Here is a 24,960-nt window from a genome sequence, read left to right as displayed (position 1 = left end):
TCAGCAGAGCCGCGCTGAGGTGAGGGGCGGCACCCGGCCGGAATGGCGGCAGCTCCACGTACCCCCTCAAATCACGCCAAAACGGCCCGAGAAAACCGCGTTTGTCGGGAGGAGAGCTTATTTTATGATATTTTGCTTTAAAGAGAAGCTACAGAGGCGCTCTGCGGCGGCGGGGCGGCCCGTGAGGAGGCGGGGACGCGCCTGTCAGCCCGCCCTGAGGCGGCGGGGACGCGCCTGTCAGCCCGCCCTGAGGCGGCCGCGGCGGGGCCGCTGTGTCGCGACATGGGCGACGACTTGGCGTCGGAGGGCGACACCCGTGAGTGGGGCCGAGGCGGGGGGCGCCGGGCCGTGGCGGGGGATTCGTGTAGCGGGGCCGGGCGGGCGCCGGGGGGGTCAGGGACAGAGCGGCGATGCTCCAAGGAATAACCAGATGCATGAAAATGCGTTCAGAAACAAAGCAGGTGTATAAACCTACGCGTGAATTAAGAGTTGTTTTGCCTCAAAGCATCCTGTACCCCTGAGATGCTGCATATAACTCCAGTACCCCCCACTTGGGGGTTTTGGCCCCCTTTATCCCCTGGTCCCCATCCTGGGTTGTCTTTGTGTCCTGCAGCTCCAGCTAGAGCCCTGTGGATGGTTTTATCACATTTCTCTGCATGTCTTTCATCTCCTTTGCTGCTTTTTTACATCTCTTGCATAATAAATTGCCCACGAGTTGGTGCATTGGACTGAGGGTAAATAATTTAAAATGTGTTCCGCGCTGTTTGGGATAACTGAATTCATATTCAGTAACACAAATTACAAAACACTCTGGAATCTGAGCTTGAAAGAGAAGTAAAACTGCTAAATATCCACCGAAATGCTGCTCTTGGATGGGTTTATGCCATGATGAGGAGTGCATTTACATTTACAGAGCTAGCAGAGTTGTGTGGATCCTAAAAAGGAAACTCAGACCACCAAATGGTTTTCCATGTGTTGCTGAAACTAGATAAATTGTGGCTTCTACAGCCTTGGTGATGCCGGGTTTGTTACTGCATCTTTACAGGTAGAGGAGAGAATAAATAAGGCAAGGAGTGCTTTGGCATCTCTTGGCAATGATGCTTTGTGTGACCATAAAATGTAACAACACATTTCTGTCACTTGGAGAGCAGAGGCAGCAGCATTTTCTTAGCTGAAACGTAGAATTTACTCCACTGAAAGAGTAGCATTTACAAGAAGGTGCGTGTGTGTGTCGCCCTTGGTGTTGATAATTAACAAAAACTCCACGTGTTTTTCATAAGTTCTCCTGATATTTCCTCTCAAATCAAGGGTCCATGTAGTGTGGAAATGCAATCCTGTTAACATCCTTGACGAGATGATAACAGAGTCTTAATATACAGTACAGGAAATCCTGTTTCTGCAGAAATCAGTGTCCAAATCCTGGACAGCAGGTTCAGTTGTAGCAGCAGGTTCAACACTGTGGAATGCACACTCTCAGATGATCGTGTCTGGTGTTAAGTGGATGAACACACTATTGAATGATCCTGTTGTATTATTTGTGGTTTTCTTGAGCTAAAGTTTTTTGTTTGAAGGTAAGGGGAATCGAAATTGGAGGATGAGATTATACCTCTGTTGCTCTAAGAGTCCACAGTAGGGTTGCCTTTCTTCTGTGTCCTCTGAACAGAAAAATGGGGTAGTGCTATTTAGGCAGCAAATCTCCTGTTTATCTCCTCAGTGTGGTGGAATGGGAACAATAATATGTTTTGACACCTCTTGTTTGGCATGTGGTTAGTGTCTAGTTGATAAGTTGAAACCAACTGAAGTTGCATTAGCCCCTGAAGTAGCATTGAGATGCTCAAACTGCAGCCTGAGCTCTGCAGCAGCATAGGAGAAAGCAAAGCCTCTGGGCCAGCTCTCCAGTGGAATATTATAGGCTGAGGATCTGAGTCAAGCACTTCTTGAAAGAATTTCCCAAAAGCAGTAGGGCAGAGACCGAGTCCAAAAAAGACTGACACCAGCCGTGCCAAAAACCTTCAGAGCCTCCCTGTGGGGCTGTGGCAGCCCCAGAGTCACAGCTTTACTCTCGTTTCTTGGCAGGAAGGTTTGTTCGATCAAGGAGAAGATTGCTGGGGCAAGGCCCAGCATGGAGAGTAAACACTCTTAAATTGTGCCTAACTGTGCAGGACAAATACTGCCAGGCGTGGTAAATTATATGCAGAACTGCCACGGTTTATTAAGAGATGCAACACTAATCACAGGCCAGGCTGGCAGTTCTGTGCTGCTTGGATGGCTCAGGTTGCCTGGAGGAGGACGGCAGGACCATGTGCAAAGGCCTCCTTGTTGAGTGGTGGGATGTAGGTGGAAGGATGGAGGAAAGGGTGATGTGTCAGAGCCTTAGAGGTGCCCAGAGGACATGGCCCAGAGGACATGGACCTCATAGACCAAAAGATTTTGTAGCTGGAGCAAATCCATGAAGAGAAAGAGACTGAATTAGAAGAGAAGTGAGTAGGATTGGAAGAGCACTGATGTGGCACAGGGATACTCAGGGAAGGAGAGACGGTGGGAGAGGACAAATCCAGCAAACATGCCAACATCTGCAGGACTGGGATTCTTGCTGGAAGAATCTTTCCACAGTCACCCTTCCCTGAAGCCACAGGGGCCAGTGAGATGAAGAGGAGGTTTGTTGGGGCATGCTGCCCTGTGCTCCTTGCCAGCACTGTTTTAATGCTCACTCTTCTGCTCTGCTGCAGTGCTTCAGTCAGAGAAGGAGTTCCATGACGCAGCCAAGCGGAATGACACGGCCAGGATGGAGGAGCTCATCAGGAGAGGGGTTGACATCAAAGCCAAAAACAATGTAAGTCCTGGGTTTTTCCACCTCTAAGCTGCAGGAAGTGCTGAGGGCATGTTTCAGAACTGCAGCTCCTTAACGCTGCTCTTCTCATTAGCTGCTTAATTGGTCAAAGCTGTAAAATACACCACCCTGTGCTAAATAGAGCCTGTGGCAACCAAGCAGTTCCTCAACACACTGAGACCCCCACTATCATCCTGACCACACTGGAAAGCTGCAGGTGCTGAGGGAGGGTGATCATTTATGGTTCCTCTTGTAACCTCTGTGCCAGATACAGACAGTATGAAAGGCTTTGATTTTGCTATCTCTGCATGCCAAGGCTGTGGGACAAACTCAGTCCCCGGTGCAGGTCTCTCCTTGTTGACCAATATCTTCATGGAAATATGGGATTACACACATCCCTACTGTTTCAGTCTGTCCCTTGATGGGCAGCAATGTTCTTCACTCCCGTGCTGTTGTTATAGCCCAGACCTGCAGTTCCTCAGCAGAAGGTGACTAACACCTGCCTGACAGGAGAGGAGAGGGACAGAGGGTCGTGTCCAAAGAAGACCCTGCACAGGCCATGATTGGCCAAGGAGATTTTGGGCTTCAGGAAGGCTGGTGGATACACACACACACTCTGCATACATGAGCCTTCCTTCTCTCTCCTTCCCTTCCAGACAGACCGGAGTGCCCTGCACTGGGCTGCGGGAGCAGGGAATGTGGATGCTGTGCGGCTGCTCCTGGGTCACGATGTCCCCGTGGATGACGAAGACAGTGTACAGAGGCGACTCTCCCTTGCATGTCCTGCAAATGTGTTCAGTGTTGGGGGAGTGCCAGGGACTGGGTGCTGGGCCAGCAGTGACAGACTTCACCTTAGCCCTGGGTGGGTGGCACAGGGTGGCACATGGCACCTGCTGAGCAAGGGGCTGGAGCAAGACTTGTTTTCAGAGGTGTCTTTTGGCCTTTTCCTTGCATGCACAGTGACTGGGAGTAGGCTGGTGGAATCTGTGAGGTTTTCTGTAGAGCATGGGGATGCTTGGCTTCTTCTGGTCATATTGCTGGGGCTTGTGGGACGACAGCAAATTCTCTCTCCCCCATAACAACCAGGCAAATACACACCATTAACTAGGAAGCAGCAGTCTGGAGGCAGGTCTCTGATCAGCTGCTGTGAATATCTGCGGCAGGAATAGTAATAACTGGACAAAGTGAGGCTAGAAAAAACAACAGTGAGAAACAAATAGATCTGGGAAACTGCATGAAGCTAAGGGGACAGCTTTCCTCCACGGTGGGGATGGTGGTGGCTGCAGTTTAACTGTGAGTATCTCTCTTCTGCCCAGTTTGGAATGAATGCTCTTCTCCTATCTGCCTGGTTTGGCCACCTCCGTGTCCTGCAGATCCTCATCAACGCTGGGGCCAAGACTAACCGTGTCAACAGGGTGAGAGTCTCCCTGTGTGGGTCCATCACATGGCTCTAGATGGTACTGAGGGACGGAGAGAGACTTACCTGTGGTTAGGTAGTCCTGTGTGACAGCACCTACTCTGGGGACTGCCATCTGCACTCTGCCTTATTCCTAAAACAGCTGTAATCCAATAATTGTAGCTACAGAGATGCACACAGCATTCTCAGCTCATGTTTGTGCAATGCTGATGTGGAAGGTGTTACAGAAGTGGGAAATGGGTTTAGTGGGTCAGCAGTCTGGGTATTCTAAGACAGACCTTGGTTGGGAAAAGCAGCATTAATACTCCAGTCATAACTTGCTGAAGGAAGTGTAGCCCTAGAGGTGCAGGGAGGCGTGGAATGGGTCTTTGCTAAAAGGAGCAGGTTGTCAAAAGAGACTGTCCCACAGAGCTGGACTTGTTAAATGAGCAGTCCTTTATCTCCTCTCCAGAATGGCAGGAACTTACTCCACTGTGCTGCTCAGAGGGGACACGTCCAGATCATAGAGTTCATCATGGAGGTCCTGGAGGATGTGTGTGTGGATGAGACAGACAAGGTAGGACAGCTCATCACTGCTTTGTTTCTTGAGGTCTGATATTGCTCTGCTGAGTTTAGCAGGGATGTTGCTGTTGGTCTTGGGAAGAGACTTGGAGTCAGATGCTATTCCCAGAAGTCTTCCTGCAGAGCGGGCTTAGGGATCATGGGGATTCTGGCTCTGGTCAAACTTCTAGCAGCCAGGACTTTTGCAGAATAAATTCAGGAATTTCAGTGCTGTACTCTCTTGCTGATGATGCTCCTGTGTGTGTTGTAGGTAAGTAATAACCAAGGGTGAACCTCATTCAGCATGTTCTAGCACTGGCTGATCTGTTCCTGGAGATGGCATAAGAACATACAGGAGCTAGTGCACATTCTTTTCTGCTCCATGGCCTTCTTTTTTGCAAGAGTGATCCCCACTCTGATGCTTGGGAGTTAAATGAAGCAACAAGAGATTTGCCTTTCCCCAAAAGGGGTCCTCGCTCACCCTATAACTGGGGGCTTACATATGAAGTCAATTTTTTAATCCTTAGTTGTTTTTAATAAATTATTTATTATGCTCCACTTATAGGAAATAACCACTGAAAAGACCTCTAGACCTCTTCCAGTGTTTGGTGAGACCAACATGCTTGTTTGCCCCAGTGGGTAGTTCTGTTCACCTTGTTTTATTAGGGTCATCCCAAATATAACGCAGAATAAAAGCAGCAGAATAAAAGATAACTGCAGCACTTCTGCCCTTTGTGGAATGGGTTATTACCCGAGGCATCATTGTATTTCTTGCAGCAGATGATCTGATCTTTTGCTTCCTGAGCCTCTTTGGACTGTGTTTCCTTGTTTCCTTTCCCAGATGGACAGGACAGCATTTCACCTGGCTGCAGAGTATGGGAGACTAGAGGTGGTGGAGTTCCTCATTCGACTGGGTTGTTCTTGCAGTGCCAAAGACAAGGTATGGGCATAAAATGACACACAAGGGAAGTGAGGTCCAATGATATGGATATAAAAATCAGGGAGCAGGATACCAAAAGGCTCATGAAGGCGAGTTTCCACAGTTTTAACTATGGTTGTGGTATGTCAGAGCTTTTCTCCCCTATCCACTTGCAAGCCATTTGCACCTCAGTCCATGTTGGATTTCTCTCCAGGGCTTTTCAAACAGGACATGCAGCAAGCCTGGTGTACCATGCTCCAGTTTAAGGTAGCTGGGCTTCTTCCCTCCCTGCTGCAACTATTAGAAGATTCCTTCAGTCTTGTGCTACTGGTTACAACCTCCTTCTCAGACACACTGCATATACTCTCTGCAAGGTTGTGGTGTATGAACACACAGTCCTGTGATACGTATATTTACGAAGTAATGTTTACTTTCAGGAAGCAAATACAGCATTGCATTTAGCTGCTAAAAATGGACACCTCTCTGTGCTGCAGAAGATTATAGGTGTTGGAGTGGACCTTGATGAAAAAAACTCAGTAAGTACATTTAAATGAAATAGTAACCACATCAGTTTCGCCCTTTTCCTCCCTAGAAATACATTCTTGCCACAGTCACCAGGCTGAGTAGTCAGTATTGACAGGAGAGGTCAAGAAAATAGCTGATTTTATCTGAAGCCTGCGTGGGTAAATCCAGGTGCCACTTGAAGAGTATCAGTGAAAGGCAACATCCGTCTTGGACTGATTTCCAGCTCTAAAGTGTTGCCTTCTCTTCCTGCTGTATCTGCTGACCTACCTTATCACTCCATTTAATCTCCCTTTTTCTCCATGACCCTTGGACATTCAAGTGCCTAAATGGTTTTTGAATGTGTTTTAAACTAAACTGCACCATGCTTTATAGTATTGACTTAGTCACTGAACATATGGACCTTCTGTTTGAGATCTCCCTTTTGACAGATCTGCTCTGGAAAATTACGTGGCTGGAACACAGCTAATGATTTAGATGGCAAATATTGGCTTAGTATCACTGTTATTTATTCCAGGGCACACTCTCAATTAAGTTTATCAGCATTTTTTTTTTTTAGTCTTGTTTCATTACTGTCTTTGAAAAGTGTATTTGATTGTGATTAAGATCTGAAACAAAGGGGAAGCCACCTTCTGTGGTAACCAGTAGCATTTGTCTCCCCCCAGATGAGCTGCCCTTTGTTCAAAGAGCAGTAATAAAACCAGATTAAATCACTTAAGAAATCTGCTTGTTTGTGTTTTCTTGTAAAGAAATGAGCTACAACCCTCAGAAGGGAGAATCTGGTTGAGGGTCATGGGTTTCCAGTTCCAGATCCCGGACCCTCAGAATTGGTACCTTAACATGTCATGGATTCAGAAGATGGGATAGAGTCTTGCTCATTCTGCTGCTCTGTCTTGGCCTTGCCTACAGAAATGCTACCTATGTCCTTTTCTGCCTTGTCCAGGAAGGCCTTACAGCTCTGCACTTGGCTGCTGAGGGGGGTCACAGGGACTCTGTGAAGCTGCTCATGGAAGCAGGAGCTGATGTCAATGCCCAGACCCAGGTTAGCTCCATGGAGGTCATTCCATTTCCAAGCACTACTTTGTGGATTTATGCCTGGCTTCCCAGGTTGGGCCTTGTGAAGCCCAGCATTAAGGAACAGCGCAGGGAGACCGGAGGAAGGTAGACATGGTTTTGTACAAATGGGCAGGTGAAGCTCCCTGGGACTGGTTTGGCTGTGGAGACAATCCATGAATTTGTCAGTGTGGGGCCATGGGCTCTTGCAGGAGGGAAGCAGAGAGCTTTCCTGGGTAGTCTGTACCAATTGCAGCCTCTGAGAAGAAGCCCTGACTAACACCCCTCTCTTCTGAGGTGCCTCTCAGAAGAAGATGAACTGCCTTCATTACGCAGCACTGCATGGCTATGAGGAGATAGCCAGGATCCTCATGGATGCAGGAATCCACACTGATGCTGTTAATCATGTAAGTCCTTCTCAATGCTCTCACCACTTAAAATAGGCGAAGTCTGTGGAGCTGCTCGAGAGCACCAAGCAACTCTGCAAGGACCAGTGCTGCAATATCCCCAGTCAGCCCCCAGTGCTGAGTGGCAGCTGTGATAGAATAAGACATGCTGGGCACAGCATGGTCCTTTCAGTGCCATGAGCTGAGCTCTTCCTAAGCACAGGGTCTTCTTTCGACAGCAAAATGCATCAGCAGCACACATCGCGGTCCTGCAGAACTTCCCAGCCATGGTGAAGCTCTTCATCGAGGCAGGGTGTGACCTTGACATTCCAGATAATGTAAGACTGCAGCTCCTGTTCTTTGTCTTTGAAATGTCAACCAGTTTCAGGGGGGATTTGATTACCTTGGGGACAGGGTTAAAGAGAAGTGCTTTAAAATGTGGAAAACCCAGAAGCGCAACTTAGGAAACGTGAAACCCGTGAAATGATTCTGAGTGTTGCAGTGAGATAATTGCTTGATGGCATTCAACACATGGGCTGTGCCACATCCCTGGGACCTGTGCACAGCAGCACTGCAGTCAGCTCTCTCCTCCTTGTTGGAAGCAAGTGGGAGAAACTGGAAGATATTCTGCAAAACATTTGGAGGGCTGAGAATGGGAGGCAAGCCTGCAGATAGTTGGTTGTCTCACCAAGTTGTAATTTTCTGAATGAAGGGCTTTGTGTAGCTTGTTTCAGTTAATGTTCATTCTTGTAGCAATGTTCCCTCCTGACGACACCATAAAATTGCCACATTTTGTGTTTGATTTTACTTGTTTCCATTAAACAATCCCAAGGGGGGACATTAACCCAGCCCTGTGTCCCAGGAACAAAGAACTGGCACAGGTCCTTCCCTGCCATGGCCAAACTACCTGCCCACAGAAATTGTTTAAATAATAGGAAATAATATAATCCTATAAGTGACCCTAGAGAGCCTTATGGAGCTGAAGATGTTCCTTATCTAGACTGAAGTCTAGAGGATTAGATCAGGGAGGCTTCTTAATGCTGGTCCTGGGACAGGGACAGACCAGTTCTGCTCAGCCAGAGGAAACTAACTCTAGTTGGAGGTAGGAGGGTGTTTAACCTGCAGCTTGAAAAGGGGTAGAGGGGAAAGGAGGGCAGAGCTGACAGCATTCTTACAGCATTTCCTCCTGGTAATGTTCTGCCTTGTCCTTCCACACTTGTCCTTCTCTGAAATGTAGCCCTTTCTCCCTCCCTGTGCAGAGGCAGCAGACCTCACTCCACATCGCTGCAGAGCACGGCAGGCAGGACATCGCCGAGATGATTCTCATTGCAGGAGTTAACCTGAAGCTGACAGACAAGGTAAAGTCTCCATGGGTTGAATAGGTCCTGTGGGAGTATGGAGGAAAAATACAGATAGTCTTTGCCACTGTCTTTCATAATTTCCAAGGAAGGCTAGTAATATTAAAATCTGGATATTTCCAGGGATAAGGCCTTAAAACACTGCTGAATAGGTTATTTTGTTGTGTTTTCCAGGAGAGAAAGGCAGGTAGACAACAGTTCACACAATGAGCAACCTTTTCTTTCTCAAAGTTGATCTAGTTTCTTCTGCTTGTACTTGTGCTATTGCACACATTAATATCAAAGATCTCAAATAATGATAAGCAATAATACCCTAAGAATCACAGCACACATATTTTAATAGGATAAAGTATCTGACCTGGATCTGGCATTGTTTCCAGGGCTTTTGCCCTCTAAATATCAACAGAATTCTAGAAGCATCAGGTAAATTGCATGTGGCCTGAAAGTGTAGTGTGGCTTGAAAGTGTGGTATGTGCCCAGAAAATGCTGAAGAGGCTTGGGCAGAGAGCAAAGCAGTGTTTGCCATCCTCAGTGGGTTAGAGCACATGCAGACCTGAAGCCACCTGGCTGAACTTGCCACCCACTAGCACTCTGTGGAACTACAGTGACACTCAGTCAGGGAACACATTCACACTTCTCTGTGTGAAATTTGGTTTCTGCTCACATCTGCTGCTTATAGGTGGAGAATAGGTCCTGGCTGGGTGCATTACTCAATAGTTCTGCTGCTGTAACAGAGAGCTTGTACCTCCTAAGGTGAAAGGTCTTTTCCAGCTCATTTTCCCCTTCTAATTTCAGCAGGGGAAAACGTCTCTGGATGTCGCTGCCCGAGGCAATCACATCAGCCTGGTGGACATGATTATCAAAGCCGATAGGTTTTACAAATGGGAAAAGGTGAGCAGGTGGAGCTTCATCTACTCCATTGAGACTCCACATACCAGCTGTCAAAGGAAAAGAAATACAGGGCATCCTGTGGCAGCCTGACCTCGACTTTCATCCCCTTACTTAAGAAAAACAGAAGTCTTCATGGTGCCAACAGCATCTACTTAAGGCTTTCCTTATTTAAAAAGGCCCCTGTTGTTAGAAATCCCAGGCTGTGCTGCCAGGAATAGAGGTTTTCAAAGGTTCTTTGACAGCTGTTCCCAAAGCCCTGTAGAAGGGGGTTGGATAGCATTTGTTCCTTTTTCGAGGAAAAATTGAAGGACTGAGCAGGAAAATGCTTGGCCTAATGTCACCAAATGGGACGTGGTGAGTTTTTCAGCAGTGGAAGAGAACTCCTCCTGAGAGCAGTGATCAGTTCTTGTTGGAGTCATACAACCAGCTTTCCTCTCAAACTGCAGCTGCTCAGCCCCAGTCTGCCACCTGAAACCCTGCTTTCCCCAGGCCTGTGCCCAAACCAAGCTGAGCAGAGCATGTGGAAAGTACAGCCAAATGCCACATCCCTCGTGTCTTAAGATTTTGGGCATTTTCCCATACCAGGACTCTAGAGGGAAAAGAAAAGGAAGGAAAGGAGGGCACACACCTGTGGCTCAGGCACAGCTTCAGGAGTAATGCTGTGTAGATCAGGCCCTTCATGGGCTTCCCATGCAGCCCTAGAGAATGTTATCCAGCCTCTTTGCAGCAGGGCATGTAAAGGCTGTGAGCACAAGCCTGTGTTGCAGGGAAGCAGGAGATTTAATTAAATGATCCTGCACCAAGCCCAGATAAAAAGCAGTATAGAAATGGAAATCACAATCCATGGGTTTTTCCAGCAAAGCAGCTTTTAACGTTTTTTGTTAAAGTGCCTGGTTGGTACAGAGCAAAACAGGAATAAAGAGAGTAAAAAAAAAAGTGCTGTGCCAGAATGAACTTGCAGCGACCTGCAGAGCTGAGGGTGTGGGAGGCTGCAGAACGACAGGCACCCTTGCAGCACCCCGACTGAAACCCCTGTTCTGGCTTTGCAGGACAACCTCAACAGCGACTCCGACTCATGGGTGGCAAAGCACTTGACCTTTAAGCAAGATCACAGGCTGGAAACACAGCACATTCGCTCAGTCATGTGGAGATTAGCCACTAAGTACCTCAAACCTGGGGAATGGAAGAAGCTGGCACATTATTGGAAGTTCACAGATGCTCACATTAGGGCCATTGAGCAACAATGGACAGGTATAAAAATTTCCCAGGTATTTTCCTTCCTTCACTTGATCTGTGCTTCTGGGAGATTCAGCTGCAGTAAGAGCAAAGCATGAAGGAAACCTGTTGGTTTATTTGAAAGAACCTAAAGATTAGGTTAAAAATTCTGCTTTTAATGAATGCGGACTTACCTACACACTGGAATTTGTCTAGGAGTAAAGCACACAAGCAGGGGGATTAGTGGTTCATAGCTCATTCCTTATGAGGCACTTACCAGGCTGGTGGGTTCATGCTACAATTCTTGTTCTACAGGACAGGAGAAACTTGCTAGCTTTATTTTTTTCTTTGAAGGATATGAACCAAGAAGGCAGTGAAGTTCCATTTAGAGTTTAAGAGATACATTAACAGAAGCAGGGTCTGAGGGTCTGGTTTGGCTCCCGTCAGGACTCTGTAGTTTGGATAACGTGAGCAAGGGGCCAAGCTGTGCTCTGAAGGCAGAAATTCTGTATTGCCATGAAAGGTTGGCCAACAAGTCCAAGCTCATACAGGGCCACTCCATTAAGTTTCACATGAATCCAGCAATCAGACCACAACCAGGAAATTAGCTAAACCATACTTTGGGGCCTCCTAGTAAAATCCAAAGGAAGGGGTGTCCAGACCCACCAGTTCAGAAATCTGCTCTAGTCAGGGCCATGCACTCCGAGGGTGGGATTCCATTTGTGGTCTGATCTTGCCAGGCACTAAAAGCTACAGGGAACACGGCCACAGGATGTTGCTGATCTGGCTCCATGGCGTGAATACTGCAGGAGAAAATCCAATCAAGGGGCTGTACGAAGGCCTTGTGGGGATTGGAAGAAGAGATTTAGCAGGTAATACTTTTGTCTTCCTTCACTCAGCATTATTTAAATCAATTTATCTGAACTTTGTGGTTACACAACACACAGAGGAAAACTTCAGTGAAGCCAATTCACACAAGCTGAAAGCACCTGCCCTTCCCCCTTGCTTCCATTACATGTCATTTCTTTCCTCTTCGTTTTGATAAGTGAGCACATCCTGCCATGGCTCCATACTTCCGTGCAGCAGAACATTCTCTCTTTCAGAAAGTATCCGGAAAAAAGCCAACGCAGACTCCACCTCTCCACGGAAGTGCACAGCGATGTAACACCGCGAGCAGCCTCTGCTGGTCTCAGAGCTACAGGAGAAACACTTCTCTGCTGCTGCTCAAAGGCAGCTGCAACTTAAGGGCTTCTTGTCAGAAACAGCTGGCACTGCTGCACCCTTCTGGCTCTGGAATGACAAGGGTAAAACAAATGCCTGTGGTCAAAAATGCCTCTTTACACAGAAGGGAGATTTTTATCAGCAATTTCCTATGGTCTGGGTACTGTAAAGGGAGTTCAGTGAGCAAGCCTCACTTGTCACACTGTATCAGGAAATATTACACTGTTTTACTGTAACTTGTTTACAGCACGTTTGTACATAAATTTTTGTCAGTTTTTTAAGTTAATGAGGGTAAAACCCCTTTGTTTTAAGGAGTGTTCTTTACTTACTGTATTGGGGGGTGTCTGTCACTTCCCTCTTGTGGTGGGAATTTAAGAAGGAAAATCAAAGATACCATTTGGTCCTTTTGGAACCTTAGGGGTTGTGATCTTTAATGCTTTGACTCTTCACAAAAAGTTTCTGAGAACAACATTAACATATATAGTGTTTATAAGTTTACATTAACATAGGTGTACTGTTTATAAATCAAATAGGTGACTAATGACCCCTCTTACCTTTTCAAACTGTATCTTTTCAAGAGATCAATTATCTACACAACCTCTGGCAAGGACATATAGTTTCCTTACATACCAATTCATCATCTAATACTTCATGTTTCTTTTTTACAGCATTGCAAGGGGAAAATAATGTCTGTATTTCAATAAATCTAGATCGTACCCTCAAATTTGCAAGCTATATCTTGTCATCTTTATTTAAAAAACACTACAACATTCTTACTTAGTTCAGCCTTGGGGAATTCAAGCAGAAGGTGCTGGTTTTCTTCATTTCCAGAGGTGTCTGTAGAGGCAAACCAGGACTGTATTGAACTCCACTGCTGTTCTCTTGGAGTCAAAACAAGAGACACTTGCTGAAAGTGAAGTTTTATTGAAAACCATTTTTAAGCAGCAAGAAAGTTAAAAATTCAAATGCTTTATTTCAAATAGAAACAAACTAACTTACAACACAAAATATGAAGCAAATAAGTGATGGCAACATGGTCAATTAAACATCTTTTAAATCAAACATTCAACAAAAATATATGTCAGCTTATAAGGACACAATCTGCATGTGGTAATATATACAGCCAAGTGAAAAATATAAAAAGAAATATACTGTTCTGCTTAAGAACATGACAGTGAAGACTTTGGTAGAAAAAATGTCTTTATTGTTTAAAAGTGTAGTCTTCAAAGATGCTTCCTTGAATCCAAAGACTAAAAATTAAAGAGATCTATCCTATTACACTGCTGGAGGTTTCTGTCCGTGGGTAGTTCACTGATTGCTGATCCTGTAGGAATCACACAGTGATAATCGGCTAACACAAGGGAAAAGGCAGAGTGGGAACAGTTGATTGTACACAGGAAGACCACCAAAGTGATGCCTCTGCTTCACTGGCACTCCCAAGCCTACTGCTCTTCTTGCTCGTTGCTGGTGTGAAGACTGATCTTCTGGACTTCCAGCTCCTCTGCGCTGACCATGGAGGGATCGATGGCTGCGTACCGGGTACCGTGGAACTGCAGCAAGTGGATCTGTGGGACACGGGAAATAACACGGGAACAGCTGTAGAAGGACACTGTTCTGATAAAGGAGAAACATTCCTTCCAAGTAATTTTTGTGAGGATGAAACCATGGCTCTGGAGTACAACAGAAAACCCCCAAAAGCTGCTCCTCCATGAATGTGGCTGCTCCAACCCTGCCCTTTGGTATCAGAGATCTCCGAGCACACAGAGCTCAGGGAAGTCAAGAAACAAAACAAGCAGAGAGCAGGAGTTTCCTGCTGCTCTTGTGGCTAAACACATTTTCAGGTTGAGTTTGAATTCAGAGACTCACCTGAATATACAGGTTGACCTCAGCACTCCTGCAGAGATAGGGGAAGTTGCCTCCTGTTTTTAGGTGAGCTCTCCTGGCATTGGGGTAAAGTTTATACATTTCTTCTTTCGCTTCCGTCGAAAGCGCGCTTTGGTCGAACACCTACAGAACAAGTCCCAGCAGTCAGCTCTGAATCTCAGATGTTGTTGTTACATCAGACTGGCTCTGTGTTGCTCCTAGAAGTGCCTCTCAGCTTCTTTGTGGAACAGTGTAATGAAATGAAAACAAGCAAACTTGTTGGGCACTGACAGCTATAGAAAGCCAAGGCTGGAGTACTGGAACATATGGCAGAGTTACTGCACCCAATATCCAACTCAGTGTAGCAGAGAAGAGTCACAGTGTTGCCCAGTCAGCACAAGGCTTCCCTAAACACAAAGTTACATGCTGCAAATGCTTACTAACTTGCTAACGGAATATCAAGCCCATCTGCCAAGGGGAGGAAACAGTGCTTAAGAAAAAAATTTAGTTGACATGAACTTACATCCATAATGGTTACAGGGATGTCTCGGATTTTGTGAGGTTCTACATAGGAGTTCTGGCAGTTGAGGGTGAGTCTTGAGGCAAGCTCGCTCTGTCCCAGGCTCTCCAGCTTGCAGGAGAGAGAAAGACTGATTTAATAACATATTTCCCTGCAGAAAGTTAATGTAATGTGAACAATAAAGTCAAAGAGAAGATAGTTTTAAATGGATGAAGGTTATCATTCCAACTCAGTATTAGTCTGCATGAGACAAACACTTAGAGCATGTTCCATTAGTTGCTCCTGCCCCCAGGGAATGGCCTACAGATGTATCTCAGTACTTTCTCCTCTTTCATCTTAGTTCCTTAACTTCCTCTCTTTTGATCTACATAAATAAACACAACTAAGGTAAAGTCATCACACCAGTTAAACTGCTGGGGCTGTGACAGTCAGCACCTGCTAAAGATCCATTCCTCACTCCTCCCTCCTGGGCCAAGGAATGAAGAAAGCACAGAAATCCCTACACCCTCCTGCTCAGTAAATCTACAGAGTGACACCACAGCCACTGGAGCACACGGATACCTACCCTGTCCACCATGAAATCAATCCCATCTGCCATCTCAGGATCTAGAGGACCAGATGCAAAGTTGCCAAGGACAATTTTTTTCAGCATAAAAGCAGGCATCAGCCAAAAGCTAGAACAGAAACAAGATGTAACAATCTTCAGTCACCAAGGACTCCAGCATTGAGATGTTTTGTTGTAAACGCTCCCTTTCCTTGCACAGACTTTGTGCCTTAACTTCAAATGAAATCCTGAAAAAGCTTTAAGAGCAGAGAGATGGAAAACATGGCAGCTTGGTGCTTGAAATGTCCTGGGAGGCTTTTAATCTTACATAGCAAAAGGGTATTTTAAACACACTGAAGAACACTTTTCTTGCCCTAAACTTTTGTTAGAAAACAGGCAGAGTTTTTAAATCTGACCACACATCCACAGAGAATCACAGAACAACTTGTCTAATTCCACACTCTCAGTTGTGAAAATTTCCACTCCCCTTGTGGTATAGCTTTAAAAGTCATAAGCATTCCATCCCACACCTCCCTTACCCAGGTTGAATGAGATTAGACACATGTCCAACCCAATCAGTGGGACATTTCATTGCAAAAAATTAATGCCATAAGTCTGCTTGCTTGTCCCAGTCTTCCTTACCTGTTTGCTGTCCATGTCTGATTGAAGATAGAAGTGTCACTAAAGGCATTACACAAGATCAGAGACTGAACTCTGGGAGATTTGTGTGTGTATTCAGCAAATTTTTGAGCCAGAAAGCCTCCCAAAGAAGCTCCAAAAAGGTGAACCTAATACAAGGAAAAAACCCAAAAAACAGATGACGTTACACTTGTGAAATGTAACCTCTGAGCCACAATGCTTGATGACAAAAATAGGTCATTCAAGTTTACCCTGTCCCCATAACCCATTTTTTGAAACAATCACTATTCCATTCATCTTCTGGTTTTATGAGTGACATAAATGTGATAAATACTGACAGAAGGAAATGTTCCACACAGAATCCCAGTGCTAACTTCTTTGTGTTCATCAAGCTTAAGAAAAACCCCGAACATTTCACTTTGTTCTCCATAACTATTCCAACCCAAGGTACTTGACTGTGGTGTTCTGTACTATGTGAGTTAGGAATGATAACTTCCATGGGATCTCATGAAAAACTGAAGTCAACCCATACATTTTAATAAGCATAGAGTAGCAGTTGAATTTAGGCCAAGTGTTACAATTTCCAAGGGTATTCACCTTCAAAAATAAACTAGTTTCAAATGTGAAATTGCAACACAGCCTCTTTATTTATAGCCTGCATTTTTGTGTCCTATTTTATACACTGGCTCTCAAACAAGACTCTTTCAACCATCAGGTTTTTACTGCAAGGACACATGCACTTCCCCATCTCCAGGCACTCACTTTATCCAGCTGAAGGTGGTCTAACAGTTTCCTGAATCCATCACAGAACTCGAGGTGATCCCAGTACACTGGATACTGCAACTAAAATTATACAAAGTTAGGAAAAGCTGGTCTCAGATCAATCTGCTTCAAAGTCATACCGGTTCTCACATTAAAGGTTTCGGGACATCAACCTGCCTCTCCTGCAGGGTGAGGCTCCTCAGCAAGGTCCCCACAGTCCAAGGGTGCAAACAACTCCCCCTCACTTACACACAAACACACAAAGCACTGCAGAGCAAGTTTGCTGGGGAAAGTGCAGCATTGCCTCATCCTGTAGTCAGTGGGAAGGGAGGCTGTAACTGTTCTTCAATAGTTTTGTAGCACGTAACAGCTACAGAAATCATTAACTGCTGCAAGAGACACAGCAGGACTCCTAAAACCAGGCTGTTTAATATTGTACAAATCAACCATTTCAGTTCAGCTCAGGAGCTGGGAAGCCACAGAAGAGCAGGCTGGGTTTGAAGGAGTGACATAGCATTTGCAGGTATTATATGGGCTAAGAACCACTTTATCCACCATCCAAAAGGAAAACATGGAAGCCCTGAACTAACTCCTGTGTTTGCCTCAGCACTAACAAAGATCCAGCTGGAGGCAAAAATGACTTGTGTCCAGGACACACAAGGGGAAAAATAGGCCGAGAAATTAATTGTGTGCATGTGCAAGGTTTTGGGTAAATGCTGCTGTGAACACACAGCAGATTCCAGCCTGGATCTACACGCTACCTACTCCAGAGTGCAACTTAGCAGCAAGTTTTTGGTGGATTCCCTTAGTCAAAACTAAGAAGTTCATTATCCAACTTCTGATTAGAGCAACAAGCACGAGCACACCAACTCTGACACAGGACTGAGGATACTCACAGCAATAACTCTGTAGCCCCATCCAGTCAGTGCCAAAATTTGCTGGAAAAACACATCTGCAGTTCCACTTACAGGAGGGAGAAATATGAGTGGGCAGCGAATGCTCCTCGGTCCTGCATCATACAGTGACCAGACTTTACTGTCATCATCATCTACTATTATCTGGAAAGAGAGGCACAGGAGCAACAAGAAACACAAGACAAGTGAGGTTCTTCAGCCAGCTTCCAGGATTACTTCTAGAAATTTCCATCATCTAGTAAATGTTATCATACTCACAACCATCTTTTATTCTTCCTCACAATAACTTTCTTCTCTAAGGTTGTTTTCTAACTGGAATGACAATCATTGTGTGGACGTAGCTGGAGCAGAATTGCGGCCATGCACCATCAGACCAAATGCTCTGTGCACCCTGAGATAAGCTGGACAAGGAACTGCACCTCAGGGAAGGAACTTCCACGCTCAGGAGAGACCCAGGAGGTCAGTTCAGGGTACCAAGAGCAGCAGCTGGAGGCTGGAAGAGCCAGCACTGCCCCAGGGACAGCCTTTTAAACAATCATCAACATTTGCATTCATGGACAGAAGATGTTAACAGGTCTGGATCCATGCAGGTCTGCTGAATTAAGCAGCTAACACAAGTTATTGATCTGAAATGCTTAGAGCTGCCTGCCAGAAACAGAGACACACACAGCTCCCAGGACAGCACTGCAAAGCTGAGCTGTGAGGAAAAACACTTCCATCATCTGGTATCATCTCAGGAGCATCTGGAGTGCCCAGGACACATGGCTGGCTGAGGCAGATTATTCTTACATGAGGTGCTACCATTAATAAGCAGCTCCTCATATTCATCAATATCTTCAAAAGTATAAGAATTGGGTCTTTTTTTCTAGCAGTGCTAAAGCCTGACTTGTTTTGACAGGGCCTGTTCTACCAGCAAACGGTTTTGTTTATTAACATTTCCTTTCAACTTCACAACCCAGCAGAAGCATGTGGTTTGTACCAGATAACAAGCACAAACCTCTGGGGAAAGCCCATGTCACACAGTGGGAATTCACCTCCTCTGCATCAAGATTTTACAGCTTTTAGAACAGTTATATACAAGCACAATTTACATTTCCAACCCAGCAGTTAAGCTTCTCAGCAATCAGAGAACAGTGTAACACAAATCAGATTTGCTTGACTAACAAATCTGCTCCTAATAAAGCCAGTATTTCAGGCTCTGGGGGCATATGAGGAATCACATGATACTGTTGTTTTCTAAAGTCTTTATAAAAAAAGGAAGACTGCATACCAGAGCTTCCAGATCATTGAAACCATTCAAACATAAACTTTCTATAAAAGTTCTTCCAACTCCCCCCAAAACTACCCTTTGAACACAACTCCTGGGCTGCAGGCCTTGCCATTCTCAGCTGTCCTCCCATCAGTAACGTTGGATCTGTTCAGGGTGGCTCCCTTGAGTTTTGCAAGGCCAGGGTGTCCCTTGCTGAAGACTTTTAAGAATGACTTATCTAAGACAGGGAGCAGTGTATGTAAATGGAGATTCACAACCAAAGCCAGAGATTCAGTCAAGAAATGTTATTTTCTGTGCTGTACTTCCTATATCTGGCCAGGGCAGGAAGGGTGATGGAGCTGTGCATTTCCTGAGCCTGTCAGGAGAAACATCTCAGCCCGTTCTCCAACAAACTGCTGTGGCTCTGCTTCCTTAGGTCGATCTGACAGCAGTAACCAAGGCTGGTCATTCCTTCCTGCACTTCCGGGGGGGATAATGCATGCAAATGTATTCCCAAAGAGCTTCAGATATTAATTACATCTTCAAATTGGGCTTTTTTTTTTTTTCTTCTCTCTCCAGTAACCAGGACTGGTTTGTTTATTTCTATCTTCTTCACACCCCACATTCACCACTGTGGCATCTCTCGATTTTGAGCAGACGGAATCACTCATGAGGGTGAGGCACTCCCTGGTCTGAAGGTCACCAGGGCACCATCAGCTTCAGTTTACACATGTCCCCAGTTATGAAACCCTGAGCACTCGCAGCAGCTGGAGGCAGTGGCTGCTGGCAGTGAGCTGCAGTGTCACAACATCCCCACGGCAGCAGCACCGTTGTAACCACAACCTCCAGCTCACTATATTGCATCCCATAAAACAGAGCCTCAGAGCACTCACACCTCTTTCCACTGAAACACTTTCTCCTGGCTTTGCTGACCTGGTGAGGTACTGCCTGAAGGCAACAGCGTGACACAAACAGACCCAGCAGGTCTGGTACTGCCCAGAAACAGCTGGACAGCCAGGGACAAACAGAGCACGTGTAGTCAACAGCAACAGATCTTTCTTAATTGCAGAACACACAAACTGGCAAAGTGAATGAAAATCCTACAGCCTTAAAGGTGTTCCTGCAGCCAACACTGCCATCCAGATTAGGGAACCAAACCGACTGGAAGTCGGCTTAGCCCAAAACCAAACTATAACACACCCCAAGCTAAGCAGACCACTGACTCTGTACAGGGGAAAGGCAGCACTGTCCTTCAGTCTGGCAGGAGCCTGGGCTGCTGCTGCAGGTCAGGCTGTAACCACAGCCTCAGCAAGCCTGACCTGAAAAAGGCACATGTGAGAGCCTGACCCGGTCAGGAGCCATGTCTTAGTGCTGCACCCTGTGCCTTCTCTGTCCTCAGCATGCACAGAGCGGGAGCTGGAGCACTGCACACCTCCAACACTGCCCTGGGGACTGCACACCTCCAACACTGCCCTGGGGACTGCACACCTCCAACACTGCCCTGGGGACTGCACACCTCCAACACTGCCCTGGGGACTGCACACCTCCAACACTGCCCTGGGGCTCGGTGAAAGGAAGTGGAGAAATCCAAGAGAGAGGAGAAAGTCGTTGGACAGTGTGATTAAGCAAAAGACATCTAAAGGACACACAGCAGAAGAAACTATTTGGGGTTTTCCACCATGGTTAAGGATCTTCCCCTTCTCAGTAACCCTGTGTGAAGTCCAACTGCTGAGAAGTTGCCTTTAGATGCTGCTTTGGCCTGAGGATGATGTGTAGGGACGGTGGAGGTGGTTCTGGCAGCACAGGGTCAGTGCCCTGCCTCGGTGCAGTGCACACAGGCAGCTCTGAGAGGCCACATGTGATCCCCAGCACACACTGTTTCCTTGGAGTCTCCTCCTCAGGCATGGTTGGGGTCAGGACAGTAGGTACTGCTGCTGTGGGTCACAGCTGGGAGTCTCTGCTCCCTAACACTTGCAGAAGTGACCTTTAAGAAATACATGAAAATGAAGGGTGTGCTTTCATGCACTCACATGACACGTGGGGCAACAGTTCAGGAGATAAAGCAGGTCAGTAGCATAGCCACAGCTGCCCTGCATTAACCACACAGTTTGGCTTCCCCCGCTACAAAACAAGGAGACTTCACCCACAAGACAATTCCAGCTGTACATACCTTTTTAAGAGGAACTGTACTTCTGAACCAGTTATAGTCAGGAGAGACTTTAATCTCTCCCATGATGTTTAGAAAAACCTCAGTCTGGGTCAGCCTGCAAAAGAGAAAGTGAGAAATCAATACAGCAGCTTTCCCGTGGGCAGCACTTGAAAGCTGTGCTGTGGATATAAAGCATTGCAGGGGGATTTGCTCTTATCAGTGGATGGCACTACCTCTGACTCACACCAAGTTTACTTTTGCACAGTTTTCATCACAAACCATGTAATTATTCCCCCAAGAGGCAGTCACCTGACTGCCTTACTGCACCACCCTAACTGTGAAATGATGACACTTTTGTAACAGCATTCCCCTGGGACAGCTGCAGAGAAACTCAATTGTGTTGCAGGCTGTAAGTGGCTTAAAGCAGGTTTTTGCTTTGTTTTAAACTGATAAAGCACTCCAGATTTATAGCTATGAATTGTATTTATAGCTATTATTGTATGAATAAATATTCATACAATTCACTCAGCAGCTCACACCACAGACATTATTTCATGTCTCAGTATTCAGATCATGTCCTTCCATCCGAGTATAACTGACCCAGAGGAGTCCCAGAGCACATCAGGAACATCATCTGATCCGAGGCTTAATTTACAGAAGGTTCCTGAAATTTCAATTCTATCCACACAGAAGCAGACTCTTGTCAGGAGTTACCAATGAAGAGACCTTTGAAACACAACAATTAATACATTTGGAACAAACTGATTCAGAGTTGGGGCCACACAGGAATGCTACTAATTCACTCCCCAGTCAGAATGTCCAAGCACACATAATGAGCATCTTATAATACTCCATTAATTAGTAATAAACACTGAGGTAACTCCAAGATTTAACTCTTTTTTTTAAAGCAGCTTAAAAGAGACCATTAGCTTCCATTTATACAACAAATGGCATCAAACATTTTGAAGCTTGGAGACTCAATAGCTTCACCCTGAAAGCCAACTGCCTCAGGAGATTATTTTCATGCATTCACACACAGCACTGAGCATAACAAAACAAAGAAACTTTTGCTCTTGTTACTTAACAGTTGCCAAGCCTAAATCAATAGGTTTTGTTTCTTAATTCTTCATAAAATAAGACCTCGTTGTGTTCTGTGAGTCACTGCAATTCATTTCTCCCTGCAGGAGAGCTGCCGGTGGGCAGCTTAACCAGCTTACAGGGTTACAGCTGGATTAACAGTTAGTTACAATTTCCTCATCTTTCAGTCTTCATTTGCCACGTTCCAGGTGCAGAAAATATGAATTTTAAAAGGGGAAGTACCTTCTGAATTGCAAGACAACACACACCTTCCACAGAGCACGAGCTACACCTCTCACGTCCAAGGGTTTCAGGTGGGGAGTTCACCTGTGTGGCGAATTTGTAGTTTCATTTTGGTGCTTGCTCCAATTATTTTTCTCTCTATCACAGTCTGGCAGCAGGTAAAAATACAGCAAAAGTGAAAAATACCTATTTCCAAAGTGGAGCAGGTGCAAGGATGCGTTACTGGACTGGGGGACAGCGGATCACTGGAGAAAGGAAGCAGCGGTTCAGACTAATTCCTCTCCATAACCACACACCAGTGGCTTTCTAAAAGCTGTTTAGCAAACAACAGCATGACAAAGTTGTGGTAGACATAAATGACAGGAAATGCCTTAAAACACACATTATCTTGGGAGTGTTATATTGACAGGGCCAAGAAGCAAAAGTCACGGCCAGGGACTGCCCGGACACGGAGGCGCCGGAGAGGGAGACTTTCTACTGATAATTCTGCCTGCCAGAAAGGGTTGGCAAATCTCTCCCCGTTGTGATCACCTCCCTGCTTCTGCCCCCTCAGTCCTTCAGCACCATTAAGGCGATTCTTGTGGGCTGGAAGCACAAAGCTGTGTCATTACTGGGTAAGGAAAGGCTCCAATGCAGGTGAACTTTGTCCTGCACCTGCACCTCGTCTCACACCATAGTGAGTTTAGAGTCCACCCGAAATCTAAATTTTGAGCTTCCCAGCTCACCTGTTATCACTTGTAGAAGTGAACCATTGGCCTATAACACCTGGGCTGATTTTCCCCAGCTTCCTTATAAAGGTGCATCTGTGCCCACCACTCCTGAGGGCTGCCCCTCTTTTTGGGAAAGAGGAAATAGTTTGTCTTTGATTAAAGAAGTTTTTGTTGATGTCCTGTTACTGAAATGTTGTTTGGTTTGGTTTTTTTTTTCCTTTGGCACAGAAATGCAGCGTTAAATTTGCACACACAAACACTCATGTCAACAGCAACACATGCTTTCCAGCTGCAGAAAAGCTGAACCACGACTCGGCCACTAAAGGTAACTCAGACCACAAAGAACCGACCAGGCTCTGAAGACCCAATTTTCATTTTTAGGAAAACCAAACAACCCGAAGAAATCTTATCTCCTAAAAACAACTCCTCTACAAGAAGAATCACCTACGGATGACAAGCAGTTGGGAATGCTCTCCTTGTGAGTTACCTCACCACACCAATGACATGCTCCTTTCATTGCTGATTTAGAAAGGCAATGAGAAAAGATTTACGGGTAACTGGGGCACGGCCGCAGCACCTTCTCCTCTCCCTCAGCAACACTCCCATCCCCTGCTCCATCCCCATCTCAGCCACACTTGGCCCCCCCAGCTTTGCAGGGGGAAGGAGACAACCGCCCACTCAGCACCCTCAGCGCGGGCTTCCCCCCCTGCAGAACCGGCTGAGGCGGCCCCTTCCCTGAGAGACCCCCGGAAAATGAACCCCAGGGCGGGGTTGACGGGCCGAGTCCCAATACTCTCCCTCAGAGGTCCCTCCAGAGCTTAAAACACACCCCCTGCCCCTGCAGAGCCCCGCGACCCCCCTGGCACAGCCCCTCAGGGAGTAACACCGTCCCAAACAATGAGAGAGGTGCCCGCGGCACCTCAGGGCCCGCCCGGCTCCTCAGAGCCCCCCTGAGAATCAGGGGCAGCAGGCCCGTCTCCACAGCGGCAGCGGCAGACCCCCACCTTGCCCGGTCGGTGCTGGGCGCTCACGGGCTGGCAGGGCCTGGTGAAGGATGCCGGACGCGGAGCAGGACAGGGATGAGGATGAAGATGAAGAGCAGGATGAGGACCGAGATTTCCCCCCCCCGCCCCGCGCGCCCGGCCGGGGGCACGCGCCGGCCGCCGCTTCCGGGTGCTGCGCCCGCGCCCCCCACGTGACTCCCAGGGGGCGGGGCGGGGGCGGGGCCTGGGGCTCTCGCGTCGCCATCGCCGCCGGGGTGGGAGTCACGTGCCCGCCCTGTAATTACCAGTGGGGGTGGGGGGGAGGGACTGTAAAACTTAATCATTCCGCCCCCAGGGGCGCCTGACACTATCCCAGGTTGCTCCGACCTGGCCTTGGACGCTCTCAGGGACGGGGCAGCCACGGCTTCTCCGGGCAACCTGTTCTCTGACAGGTGATACTGAGTCATTCTTCTTAATGACCGGGCGGGGGTCAATTAGCTCCGTTTAATTGGTATGTGATAAACAGGTGAGCTGAAACAGACCTATAGTGACCTGCCGGTTAAAGGTGCGCTCTCCGTGAGACGTGCCCAAAGGATGCACCTCATTAGACAATATATATTTATATGTATTTATATACCCTGCTTGAAGATCACCCCACGACACGGTGCATAATTTTCTATCCACTCTTAAAATCGCTTCGTTTTGCCTGAAGTTTTCCACTCTCCGTCTCAGCTTGATATGTCCACGAAAGGCTTTTTAAAAAATTACTTCTGCGGTCCAAGGGAAATACTCATCTCATGTAGTGTATAGGAAGAAGAATAAAAGCCAGGAATCACCTGAAATAATGGGTGTTTTGGAACGATAGAGGGAGCCGCGGGCAGACCGAGGCAGTCGCTCGCAGACTACATCTCCCATGACGCCCCGCGGCGCGCCCGCGCCCACTCACCGCCTGGAC

At 46.7% G+C, this 24,960-nt stretch overlaps 2 protein-coding genes across 8 annotated transcripts; one reads left to right on the top strand and one right to left on the bottom strand.

The window, feature by feature from the left end:
• Positions 1 to 212: 212 nt before the first annotated feature.
• Positions 213 to 13,087, top strand: ANKDD1A (ankyrin repeat and death domain containing 1A). Of its 6 annotated transcripts, none has more exons than XM_027714832.2 (15): positions 213 to 316; positions 2,730 to 2,833; positions 3,487 to 3,606; positions 4,147 to 4,245; positions 4,699 to 4,803; positions 5,629 to 5,727; positions 6,144 to 6,242; positions 7,172 to 7,270; positions 7,590 to 7,688; positions 7,907 to 8,005; positions 8,927 to 9,025; positions 9,821 to 9,916; positions 10,966 to 11,167; positions 11,872 to 12,003; positions 12,235 to 13,087. In XM_027714832.2, exons 1-15 carry the CDS (start codon positions 283 to 285, stop codon positions 12,294 to 12,296), a joined length of 1,548 nt encoding a protein of 515 aa, XP_027570633.1. In that variant the 5' UTR covers positions 213 to 282; the 3' UTR covers positions 12,297 to 13,087. The 6 variants fall into 6 exon arrangements, with proteins under 6 accessions (XP_027570633.1, XP_039245103.1, XP_027570634.1 ...); XM_027714833.2 differs by having other exon boundaries at positions 235 to 316; positions 3,487 to 3,585; XM_039389169.1 differs by lacking the exon at positions 7,907 to 8,005.
• Positions 13,088 to 13,260: 173 nt separating this feature from the next.
• On the bottom strand, positions 13,261 to 24,152 carry SPG21 (SPG21 abhydrolase domain containing, maspardin). 2 transcript variants are annotated; one of them, XM_039389172.1, is made up of 10 exons: positions 24,027 to 24,152; positions 22,499 to 22,625; positions 21,014 to 21,107; positions 17,577 to 17,738; positions 16,681 to 16,761; positions 15,922 to 16,067; positions 15,301 to 15,409; positions 14,739 to 14,846; positions 14,219 to 14,359; positions 13,302 to 13,917 (listed from the first exon to the last, which is right to left on the bottom strand). In XM_039389172.1, exons 3-10 carry the CDS (start codon positions 21,074 to 21,076, stop codon positions 13,795 to 13,797), a joined length of 933 nt encoding a protein of 310 aa, XP_039245106.1. In that variant the 5' UTR covers positions 21,077 to 21,107; positions 22,499 to 22,625; positions 24,027 to 24,152; the 3' UTR covers positions 13,302 to 13,794. The 2 variants fall into 2 exon arrangements, with proteins under 2 accessions (XP_027570638.1, XP_039245106.1); XM_027714837.2 differs by lacking the exon at positions 22,499 to 22,625 and having other exon boundaries at positions 13,261 to 13,917.
• Positions 24,153 to 24,960: the final 808 nt, after the last annotated feature.

Source organism: Pipra filicauda, unplaced genomic scaffold, assembly GCF_003945595.2.
Source record: "Pipra filicauda isolate LSUMZ 115617 unplaced genomic scaffold, ASM394559v2 scaffold70_size2993248_pilon, whole genome shotgun sequence".
Classification (NCBI taxonomy): domain Eukaryota; kingdom Metazoa; phylum Chordata; class Aves; order Passeriformes; family Pipridae; genus Pipra; species Pipra filicauda.
The sequence above is the reverse complement of the archived record's forward strand: the minus strand, read 5'-3'. Positions and strand labels throughout refer to the sequence as shown.

Excerpts from the sequence above, each read along its gene's own strand:
- ANKDD1A (XM_027714832.2), top strand. The coding sequence starts at position 283 with ATGGGCGACGACTTGGCGTCGGAGGGCGACACCC. Across the intron at positions 5,728-6,143 it reads CTTGCAGTGCCAAAGACAAG|GAAGCAAATACAGCATTGCA; the intron begins GTATGGGCATAA and ends GTTTACTTTCAG. Across the intron at positions 9,026-9,820 it reads ACCTGAAGCTGACAGACAAG|CAGGGGAAAACGTCTCTGGA; the intron begins GTAAAGTCTCCA and ends TTCTAATTTCAG.
- SPG21 (XM_027714837.2), bottom strand. The coding sequence starts at position 21,076 with ATGGGAGAGATTAAAGTCTCTCCTGACTATAACTGGTTCAGAAGTACA. Across the intron at positions 15,410-15,921 it reads CAGACATGGACAGCAAACAG|CTTTTGGCTGATGCCTGCTT; the intron begins GTAAGGAAGACT and ends TTTCTGTTCTAG. Across the intron at positions 14,847-15,300 it reads TTGATTTCATGGTGGACAGG|CTGGAGAGCCTGGGACAGAG; the intron begins GTAGGTATCCGT and ends CTCTCCTGCAAG.